At 40.5% G+C, this 11,593-nt stretch overlaps 1 protein-coding gene across 1 annotated transcript in view; it reads left to right on the top strand.

The window, feature by feature from the left end:
* Positions 1–3,471: 3,471 nt before the first annotated feature.
* DTNBP1 (dystrobrevin binding protein 1) overlaps positions 3,472–11,593 on the top strand; it is a 71,790-nt gene continuing 63,668 nt past the window's right edge. Inside the window, exons 1-4 of the mRNA XM_080609916.1 lie at positions 3,472–3,576; positions 7,111–7,161; positions 9,678–9,725; positions 10,569–10,629. Of these exons, the coding sequence (XP_080466042.1) occupies positions 3,521–3,576; positions 7,111–7,161; positions 9,678–9,725; positions 10,569–10,629 (216 nt within the window). The 5' untranslated portion in view covers positions 3,472–3,520. The remainder of the gene's footprint in view (positions 3,577–7,110; positions 7,162–9,677; positions 9,726–10,568; positions 10,630–11,593) is intronic.

The following is an 11,593-nucleotide window of genomic DNA, read 5'->3' as shown; positions in this document are numbered from 1 at the left end:
CTTTGACAGACACCAACCTTTCTTTTTAGCATGCAGTGGAATTCCTGCAAGAAATGCTGAATCAGACCTTAATGCACGCTTTCATTTTAGCCTTTATTGACTGCAATGGTAATAATAGAGTTTTGGAATTGAAGTTTATTTCCAGCATTTATAGCAATGTTTAAAGTTGATATCAGTACAGAACAAGCTAGAAAAATAAAATACATATAGAGTCCAAGAGCTATAATGTCCATTAGTCAACTTCTAATCATACTCTACAGATCTTTATAAATCATAAATTATGAAATTTTCACCTAAAAGCTAAAAATAGAGATTGTTAAACCATGTTTGTGGTTTAACCATAAGCTACCCCTCGTATATTTTTAATTCTCCCAACCTATCCCACTGCATAATGATGTCACAAGATTAAAGAAATTGAAGCATTTGACACAAGTTGTTTCTAGGGAGCCCCATTGACCAACACTTCGGTAAACCTCGCCTGCCCTGTGGGTGCTTACTGGCCCTCACTAACCTCACCTGTAGCTTCCATCCACACCCTCAAACTATGGGCCTGGGAATCCCTCCTAAACTTAGACATGGGCCTTCAGTCTCTGCCTGAGCTTTATTGCAGGGGTGCTGGTCTCTAGCACTGCCCACACCTGACACCTCAAACCACTTACAACTGCATGCAAAACATTGTTATAAGTTTTTGCTATGGGAAGTGGAACTTGGATTCAGATTCATTACATGTATTTCTGAAAAGAAGCAGGGGAGCTTTGCTCCCTGCTTTAACTGAACAGATGTTCTGCATTATTTTGCACCACTTATGTTATTCTGAAAAAAATTAAAATTGGACCAATAATGAGAGTAAAAACATTTAATGAGAGCAGAATTCAGTTACACTGGACTTTGGTGTATCTTCTAAGCTAAAGGAGGCCTGATACAGCACTTCCACTTCAAGCATTCAAAAATACACAGAGATCAAAAAAGTTTCTACTAGCAAGGCTCTAAGGACAAAATGTAATGTATGTAATTCAGCTTTGGTAATGGAAATGCCATAGAGCTCTGACTTTCCTGGACAAACTGGGTGATGTCCGGATCAGACCAGCAAGAATAAGTTTGCAAAGTGACTACAAGGAGGGGGGCAGAGGGGGGAAGGAACTGGTATTACTCAAGAAACAAAAAAGAAGATCAAGATCAAGCTAAACATGTGAGCTGATAACTTAAGGAGCTTGCAGAATCTCCTTCATTTTAAGTTCTTAAGAACCAGTTAAACAAACTGTACATAGCATATTTATAATTCACACAGCCCCTGAGCATAGCATGTGCTTTTAGAAGTCTCTTCCACTCCTGTATTTCTAGGATTACTGTGACTGTTAACACTACCTCAACACATTTCTTTTCCCAAATTCTACACAGAGATGGTAATGAAATTGTAGAAGACAGCAGTCTTTGAATAGTTTCTTTTTAACTGCAAAGGAAGGATGGTAGTCTAAAAGTGTTTACTCATTGTGAATTATTAGAGCCATCACTGACAAAAACATTCACAAGAAAATTGAAAATGTGCAACACAGATGAAATGCATATGTCTTCTCAAAGGAAAGGTGAAAATTAGAAGTTAAAACCCCTCCCTTGTTTTCTGAAAACTTTAAGTCCTGTAACATGTATATTACCTAAGGCCACATAGCACAGCCTTTGTCAGCATTTGTAATGTATGCCTGTGAATACATCAGAAAAAACTTGTTGATTCTTGTCCTTTCCCTCTTATTCTGGAGAGCTAAATATCCAGAGAACTGGAAAGTATCTACTTTCAGATACTGTTGTTAGGCCAAGCAAGAGAAAAACACCGTCTAAATGTCACATGCTCTTTTACAGAACTTCATATGCAGTCTGCCACAAAATGTCTTCCCAACCTCCACACAAGACAAGCTACATCAATTGCAATGCTTTGAATGACCAACCCAATAATTTTTCTTAGCTGTTTTTAGCTTTTATTAAGGACAAAGAGCAATCCTGGTTTTCAATAAGCCACATCAGAAACAATCTATAGGTCCCACGTTCTTCTAATAGCATGCAAGAAGAGAGTGAATGGGATTCTGGTGTCACTTTTCCAGTTGATTAAATGTACCTTAACCACTCTGAGTATACTTCTGCAGTACCGGACAACACACTTGCACTCAACAATCCCTCTCCGTATACATTCCCCTTGTAACAAATTATTTCAGTGCTCATCACTTAGTATTTTTGGAACTTTTAACTAAAACTTAAGTGGTTAACAAATAAAATATTTTGACTTTGAAATCTCAGCTGAAAGCCTCAATTATATGGAAATTTAAGATTTCCCACATTCAACTAAATCCTGGGTCTGTGTTCCACAAATATTAACTGAAACCACACAGAGTAGGAGTGTGACTACTACTGTGACTATAAATAATCATCCAGAATAACTGGCCAATTGTTCTGAAGAAGTCTTATTCCACTTACACTGTATCAACTAGTTGACTTGACTTATAAGTTATTATCTGAACAGACAGTATCTAGAAGCTTGATTAAAAATATTTTTTTTTTAATTATTTCCAGAGAGAGACCTTTTGCAGGGGCATGTACGGATAGGACAAAGGGGAATGGCTTTAAACTGAAAAAGAGTAGGTTTAGATTAGATATAAGGAAGAAGCTCATCCCTGTGAGGGTGGTGATGCACTGGCACAGATTGCCCCGAGCAGCTGTGGCTGCTCCATCCCTGGCAGTGCTCAGTGCCAGGCTGGACAGGGGTAGGAGCGACCTGGTCTACTGGAAGGTGTCCTTGCCTGTGGCAGAGGGGCTGGAACTGGATGACCTTCAAGGTCCCTTCCAGCCCAAACCATTCTGTGACTATTTACTGTTTGTAATAACTAACAGCCTTTTTTTTTATTTTTTTTCCTTCGGGTGTGTGTGTGTGTGTGTCATTAACAGTCATTACTATGTACACAAGCCTGACAGTCTCCAAACAGCAACGGGCCACAGAGACAAACTTTACAAGGACCCTGAAAAGTTACCATCTATCCTTTACTGCCAGAACCCAGCAATCCCAGGAGACCCGGTGTTTTTTCTTTCCCTACTTTTAAGATTCTGCCACACAAAGCCCGATTCCCCGGGTTCACTACTACCACTGATGTCAAAATCATTAAGGTAATGGACCCGACCTGCCAAGGCGCTTACTGCGGTCTGTAAAAAGCCGCTCGCTGCAACTTCTGGAATCCACGTGTTTCTTAATACCTGTCCTTGACGCGTCCTGGGCTTTATACGCAGCTCTACCTAGCCTTACTTGCACCCCGGAAACGCACGCCAAAGGCCCTAGATCACCTCAGCAACCCCACGGAGACACTAACGCTGTAAAGCAGATGAGACTCCTCAGACCTCCCGCCACCGGAAGAGGGAGGGTGAGCCTTCCGCTCGGCACGAGGGCGGTCACTACCGTCATGGAGATCAGCTCCACCCCTCGCCTCGCCCCGCCCCGGCTCGCGCGCGGCTGCGGCCTCAGCAGCTGGGCCAGGTCAAGACGATGTTGGAGACGCTGCGAGAGCGGCTGCTGAGCGTCCAGCAGGACCTCACCGCCGGGTGGGTACCGTCCCGGCTGGGGCCATCGGGAGAGCGGGACAGGGACCAGCGCTCCGCAGCTGGGGGGGGTTGGGAAGCAGGTGACCGGGAACTGGGGGAGGGCGGGGACTGGTGCGACGGGCGGGCGAGAGGGAGGAGGAGAAGGAGATTGGGCAGGTGGGACCCCCTGATCGGGGCCCTTTTCTCCACTGCAGCTGCACGGTGCTGGGATAGGCTGGAAATGTGGCCCCGGGATCTAACATCTACCTCCTCACTCTGCTTTGCTTTCCTTTCCTCTTCCCGCTAGGTCTTGGCAGCTCATGGCGGGGTGGCGAGCTCTGCCTGCGGTGTGGTCGTCTGCAGCCTTAGGGCGAGTTGAGGGGAGGAGGTTGCGGTCAGGGAAAGGGAAGGGAAGAAAAAAAGAAGCTGCTGCTGTGAGAGAATGAGGAAGATGTGAAGGGGGTCAGTTAACGGGCTTGAATTTTTTATGAAGCGACTGACCTTCAAGGTTTTACGGATTAGCGTAATTGGTTCAAAGGGCATCAGTGTGCTCTGTTTGGCGTATTGAAAAGCTTTTCTTTCCTTGAAAGATGGGTTATTGTCACTTGGGGAAAAGAAGCACAGGGAAATGGAAGTAGGAGCCACGTTAAAAAGTAGAAAGTTATTCTTCCTACGTTTCCTCACCAGGGTATTTTAGACAGGCCCTATATCAATGCTATTTTTAGTACAGCCAGGTGGTCTGGATGGGTGTTACTGGAAGTCAGTGGGTGGCTGGAGAGCAAGGTCATGCATGTGCTGCAGAGCTGTTGTTCATGAGCCACAGGAGAGTATTGTGTTGTAACCAGTTACTTTTAAAAACTGCATGGTCTTTGGCAGCATTGAGGATGCCTTATAGTAATACCCCTATGGTAAATATTTATATACAATGATAGATGTCTATCTACTCCAGAGTACTTTATAATGACTTGTTTGCACTGGTGTATAAGGGTCCACATAAGCTGACAGAATACACTACCAACCAGTCAGATAAACTGCTTATATGTTATCTGCCTTAACAAAGAGAATCGACTATTAAAATGTCTTTGCAAAGGCATTGCTTTATTGCAGTCTGTCTTTTGGTTTTGCTGTTATTTGTAGAACTCACAGGGCTTGATGTCTTAGTGTAGTGCAAGGTTCTTTTGAAAAAGGATGAAAGAGGACAACAAGAAGGTCATAACATGCTGGCTCGAATGGCTGTTTAACTCTGTATTTTCCTTTAGTGCTGCAGTGGAGTCGATACATTTCCATGTAGTCTCTAATTCACCTTTTTCCTTGTATTGCAATGTTTTGTTCTGTTTCGAGAACAGTCTCTGGTTTCATCATTTCCATCTTTGTGTTTTAGCAGCTCCATTAATGTGCCCTTTTTGGAGTGTCCAGTCTTTATGCATTGTTTTCATTTGCAGTGTAACCTTTGCTGCCACTGGGAACCTGTGTCTCAGAGCCACAGTAGCAGAGGCTTTGGAGAGCATCCATTTATTTCTTGTAGTATCCCTGTGGACTCAGCCCCAAACATGACTTGTCCTGTTTTGCCCCCTTTGCTTTCCTAGACAATGCAACCTCAATGCCCTAGTGTTCTGGATAAAACCTATCCCTACCCCACCAAACTGGTAATGAAAGTAATTTCATGCTGTTAAGACTTTAGCCCAGAATGGTCAAAATGTCAGGAATGCTGGGACAAGTTGTGGCCAACTTGTTGGCTACACATTAATGCTTACAAAGTGAAGCAGTTGGATCTTTTGAAGCATAGGGAAGGAGAAGCTATTCCAGGGCTTCTAAGAAAACAATATCAATTCCAAAGGATTAAGGGAACTTTTGTCTGCAGCTGAAAAATATTAAATCTGACTTGTGTGGCCTAAAGAAAGAGCAATTTAGGATTGTCAGACATTTCTGTGTACGAAGAAATGAGTTCCCTTTCCCCTGCTCACCTGTGTTTGCTGTCTAGTTCTGTGTGTCCTGTGAGTGAGAGGTCTCAATTTTGACCCATTTAGTGGTAAGTGATCTTCTACAGGAGGAGAAAAAAACCCCAAATAGCAGAACAGTGAACTGTGTTTGATCTCAGGCAGTAATTTGTGTACTTTTGGTAGCTTGAGGGATGTGGCTCACACTGCCTCTACTTTGTATAGAGAACACTGGTGAAAGGAAGTTGATATTGTGTAGTCTGGTGATAAATCCTTTAACCTTTACTTCTGACTGCCTGGTAGATACTCTAGTAAAAGAACTGGTAGTTGTGACCCAGCATTTCCTTCTATATGCAGAGAAGTGCTGCTGTTACAAGTGGGGATGTATACTGGGGAACATAACAGAGAAGGGCAAATTGCAGAGCTTTCTGCAGTAATGTTCTTCCTCAGTGTGCTGTGGTTGTTGCTACTTGGCTGAACTATTATGGACAGCTCTCTTAACAGGGAGCTGAGACATGCCTTAGCATGTCTTTCCTCAAATTGTCAACCATCTATTTTGCTGTAAAGCATTGGGGTTTCTTCTTTTGAGTTCCTGGAAACTGATGATGTTCAAGACTGGAGGAGTAATTGGACTCACCCTAGAAGCAAACTGAATATCTGTATATTAGGGTGTTTCTCAGTCACTGGGTCACTCAGGATTGCATATCTCTGTGCCATGTCTGTGGATATCTTTGGGCGTTATAGCTCATTTTCATCTTGTTGATGTCTCTGTCTTTTATTTCTTCCTAAAGCTTGCTGTCCTTGACAGCTGGGACTCCAGAGGCCATAGAGGACTTCCATCATTTTGGTAGTCAGAGAACAGCCAGGGGTTTTGACTCTCACTCTACAATGCCAGTTTGACTAGCATATATGGGTTGACTGAAAAAGAGTAAGGAGTGGAAAAGAATTGGAGGTGTGTATGTGTTGTTTGGTCGTTGGTGTTTTGGGGGATTTGGTTTGGTTTGGAGTTATTTTGTTGTTGGTTTGGTTTTGGTTTTTTTTAGGAGCAAGATTCCAGTCAGTTTGAAATTGACCATTAGGTGAAGCAAGCCTCAGATATGCTCAAAAGCAGTGCACTGTGGTCATGCTGCTGGAGATTCTGATAGTTGCCAGAAGAAAAGTTGTGTTTATGCTAGTTTTGTGTTGGCAGACTTACAGCAAATGGGTATAAATGTCTCTGTGACTGTCATGCTTTTCCTTGGCACATATGTCTTCTTGTAAAGAGTGTTCGTCGGAATTGGATTGGTTGTTTCTATGCAGATCTGTAATACCTGTCTGCTAAGGAAACAGTATCGAGGGCTGGATTACCTGGATGTAAGCTCCCATTAAGTTTTCATACCCAACTGCATGATACACTTGTAGAAAAATCACATAATTTAGAAGCAGTGTCAGTAGAAATAATTTCGCCTGACAGTCTCTAGAAAACGAAGTGAAATTAGATTTATTTGTGAAATAAGCTGAAACAAAATTAACTGTAATAGACTGGAGTGAACACATTGTGTGTTCAGACAAGTTGTTCTCTGGTTTTGGTGTTGGAAGTGTCTGATTTATTTTTTTGTGTGTGTGTTTTTATTTATAGGTTGAAGACTTTGGGTGACAAATCAAAAGAAGCAAAAAAAAGCAGGCAGAGGTACTTCTGAATGCCTTAATGTATAGCATTGGTCTAGGATGCTCTTGTTACAGAAAAATTTGAAAGTGGCTCTTACACAGAATGTGTACAGCTCTCAAGAATAAAGAACATTTACATGTAATCTTACAGAATACTCTTTTGACACAGAAAAGTTTAACCCTAATGTTGAGAAAATACTTTGCTCAGTAGAGCCTTCATTGACAGGCTTAAATAATTTCTGAAGGCCCTTAATGAATTTATGACTATTTAAATTATGTGACTATTCAACATTATTGTGGTACTTTATGCAAGATTCGGGTTGAAGTACACTGGAATGTAGTTGTTTCCAATCTCTGTGAATCTCATGTACTAAAATTGTAATACATTTTTTTCTACTATAAGAACAGCAGTATGAGTCTTTATTGTGCAAAGTAAATGTATAATAGAGTACTTCAATTATCTATTTCAAGAAGATTTAAGAATTGTGGTGGGTTTTATTTGGTTTTGTTTGGTTTTATCCTCTACATTTTACTGTATTGTTAATCCTTTCAACCTGCGTAAACTATAGGGGAAAGCTACTTAACATCTGTAAAGGATGTCTCGTTCCTCAAATAAGCTCAGATATGCTTCAGTGTAAAGCATGTTCTTACTAAAACACAGTGTGTAGACACAAATTAGTTTTAAAACAAGCCCTGAACAAAAAATAAGGTATCTAAAATAAACTTTATTGAGTTCTGAAGCTTGATGTTTTGGATATAAAGGTTTTTTAACACAAGACATGGAAACTAAACTAAGAATGGGTGAAGGTTTGAATAAAACTATTTGAGGTGACTGCCTTCTCTGTATGTTTCCAGTCCATAATATTTTGGTTCTTCTGACGTACTGTTAAATATCCATCACTTTTTGAGAAAAGCATTGGGTGAACCAGTTGGATCATCACAAATAGGGGAATACCAGAGTGACTTCTGCTTTGCTAGAACAAACATAGATTAGCTTGGTTGTATGGATGGCTGAGAACTTGTGGGTCAGGAGCAGAGGTATTGCAATGTGAGCTTGGTACTGGCCATCTGGTCAGGGAACAAATGGTGCCTTTGCTAAACAGCTTGAGGAATTCTCTGTATCATTAAATCCCAGTTCTTGTGGGGGCCTTTAACTTCCTTGATGTGGGCTGAAAGGACAACACAGCGATATGCAGTCAAGAAGAGCTCTGGAAGGTGTCAAGGATAATTTTTTGATACCCTCTTCATAATTTCTTTGGCATGCAGGAATAGCCTTAGGAAAGCCATAGCTCGCCTAGAACTGGCTTTTACAGGAGATGTTAAGGAAAAGAAAAGCTTTAGCCCTGCATTGCTTATAAAAGGCTGAACAAAGAAAACATTGTGTTGTTGATGAATGGGGTAGATGATTTAGAGACAGCAGATGTAGTCAGTGCCTTTGGTGCTTCAGTCCTGACAAGCAAGATCTCCCAGTCCTCTGTGCTTAGTGAAAGGGTTTAAGGAAAAGACTGACCAGCAGTGAATAAAGATCAGTTTGGGGAACTGAACCCATAAACAGACCATATGGGCCAAGTGGTGCTTCATAAAATTCAGGAGGTACAAATCCAGAGTCTTTCCCTGGGAAGAAAGTATTCTCTGCAACAGTACAGACTGGGCCTGACTGACTAGCTGGGATGCAGCTTTGCTGAGAAGATGCATGGCCGTGTATATAAGGAAAAGTTTTTTCCCCATGAGGACAGTTAAGCAATGGAACAGGTTGCTCACAGAGCCTGTGAAGTTTCTGTCCTTGGAGGTTTTCAGGTTGCAACTGAACAAAGCCCTGAGCAAGCTGGTCTGATCCAATAGGTGGTTCTGCTTTGAACAGGAGGTAGTTGCAGTAGAGACTGCCTGAGGTCCCTTTCCACCTCACTGACTATCACTTTTCCCTTGGTTTAAAAAAAAAAAAAAAAAAAAAAAAAGGTTTCATTTATAGTATTTGTTGGTTTGGTTTTTGTTTGTTTGTTGGTTTTTTTTCCCATTCGAGTTGTTTGGATGATAGTGCAAAACAGCCTGTTCTGGTAATATAAGAGACAGATCTTGAATGACGTCAAGGTCTTCACATAATACATCCTTAAAAATGCTGCTTTGTTAATTTTCTGTAACTTACAATAAGTTGCCTTTATATTTCAAGCTGTTATTAATGAAAATGTATGCATTTAGTAGATCATTAGAGCATTAGACTGACCATGTTCTTTACCTTAGTAATTATTTTTATAGAATATATTTTGTAGAATGTATCAAGTGCAATGTCTTTACTGAGACACAAAGAACTTGTGTAGTAGTCTTATTTTCAAAAAAACCCACCCTTAGCTTTGAAATACTCTTGTAAGATACACTGTGCAATGCATTTTAACCAGAATTGACAAAACGTTTGTGAAATTGAACAGTAGGGAATATTTTTGTGCTCAGCATATCTGTCAAAAGCAGATACATGTGCACTCGTTATTTTTATAGCAGCCTTGTGTGCATTAACAATGTGTATATTTACAATTTGTTTTCTAGAACAGTTCAGTGTTTGCCAGAGTGTGCTGGACTGGAAATACTGAGCAGGTATGACCTTCCCTTTCTTTGTTAGTGTCTGCTTCCTGTAATTTCAGAAATAACTTTATCAGGTTGAGAAAATTAGAAGAAAATAAAGGTGATACTAACAGGGCTTTTGATGTTCTGCAGTTAGTAGAATGGGGGTGGGTACCGAATGACAGATATGTTTGGAGCTTGCCCAGTCCTTAAGTGCTGTCATGTTAATGAAACAGAACTTCTGGAGGAAAAGCAGCATTTGAAAGATGACTTCAGTTCATGGTCCAATGCACAGGAATGAAGAAAACCAGCACTGAGGCCCAGCCTGTGGTTTTACTTTGATGTTTTATGACTTTTACATTTTTTATATGATATCATTCTGTTCTGATAGTGACGGTGTGCCTGTCATTGCCATGAAAAGAAAGTGTATTCCATGTGTACTTGATCATATTTTTTCTGAGTCACATGGGTGATCTTCATTATAAATTTCCTTTGTATTTTTATCTTAAAAAGCCCAAACACCGTTTTATTTGTGGGTGTGTGTGTGATTATCATCTTGTTAATTTTTTTTTAATTTTCTTAACGAAACTGGATTCCAAGTAGTGATTAAGGCTTTTATTTGCAGTCTTATAAATATTGCTGGGTCTATTTAGCTCTTAATGAAAGGTAGTAGGTTTAAAAACTTCTTCTTTGAAAGAAATTATTTCTTACTGTATTTGTCTTGGTAAACCAGTAAATACCAGAAAGAACTGTACAGCTTTTTAAACTGTTATTTCTGGTAGTCCCTATAAATACTAGCACAGTGGCATCCATGAAATCCTCTTCCTTTTTAAGGGGAACACAGTAAGAAGTTGTAAGTTGTTTATCTTTCTTCAGATATGAAGATGCTTGGGCTGCCCTTCACAAAGGAGCAAAAGATTGTGCAGAAGCTGGAGAGGTAAGAAAAAAATAACAATACCACACCTCAAATATTTAAAAATGTGTGAAGAATTTTAAACTAAAATTTTCAGTACCAGTGTACTGGATTGACCATAGCCACTGGGTGAGCACCCACACAGCCTCGTTCATTCCCCTACTGGTGGGACTGAAGAGATAACAGAAAGACCACAAATGAAAAAACTCATGATTCAAGATAAAGACCATTTAATAATTGAAGAACAGAGGAAAAACAAGTGATGCTAAAACAGTCACTCCTGACCTCCCACAAGCAGATAAATGCACAGACAAGTCTCAGAGCAATGGTTACCTTGAAGACCAAACCCTTGGTTTTATTGTTGAGCATGATGTTACGTGGTATGAAATATCTCTGTGGGCAATGATCAACTGTCCTGGCTGTGCTCCCTCCCAACTTCTTGCCTACCCCCAGCCTACTTGCTGCAGGGGGAGCGGGGATGACTGGGGAAGAACCAAGCCTTGAGATTGCACAAGCTTTGTTCAGCAATATCTAGAACATTGGTGTGTTATTAGCACTGTTTTGGTAAAAAAACCAAGGCACAGCACCATGTAGGCTGCTATGAAGAAAATTAACACCATCCCAGCTGGATCCTGTACAAACAGTATAATGAGAAAGTAATGCTCTGTTTTGCTGCTTGGGAAAAAATGTCACATTGTATTTTTTTTTTTTCTGTGGTTTTAAGATGGTATTTGACAGGCAGCTGATGGAAAAGTTCAGAATATCCAGTTCTTCTTGTTTCTCACAGTTCTTCCAGATTTGATGATGCTCAGCCTACAATTAATATTCATAAAGTATTAAATATAGATATTGTAAAAAATAGAAATTCTCTGTAACCATGTTTCAAGGAATTATCTGGAGTTCATTCTCCTTTTACTTTCTTATATTTCAATTTCTATAACAAATACTGAGTGTGAGAATTTCTTAGTGCTTTTGAAGTACTTTATAG

This window comes from Psittacula echo (genome assembly GCF_963264785.1).
Source record: "Psittacula echo genome assembly, chromosome: 2".
Lineage (NCBI taxonomy): Eukaryota > Metazoa > Chordata > Aves > Psittaciformes > Psittacidae > Psittacula > Psittacula echo.
The sequence above is the reverse complement of the archived record's forward strand: the minus strand, read 5'-3'. Positions and strand labels throughout refer to the sequence as shown.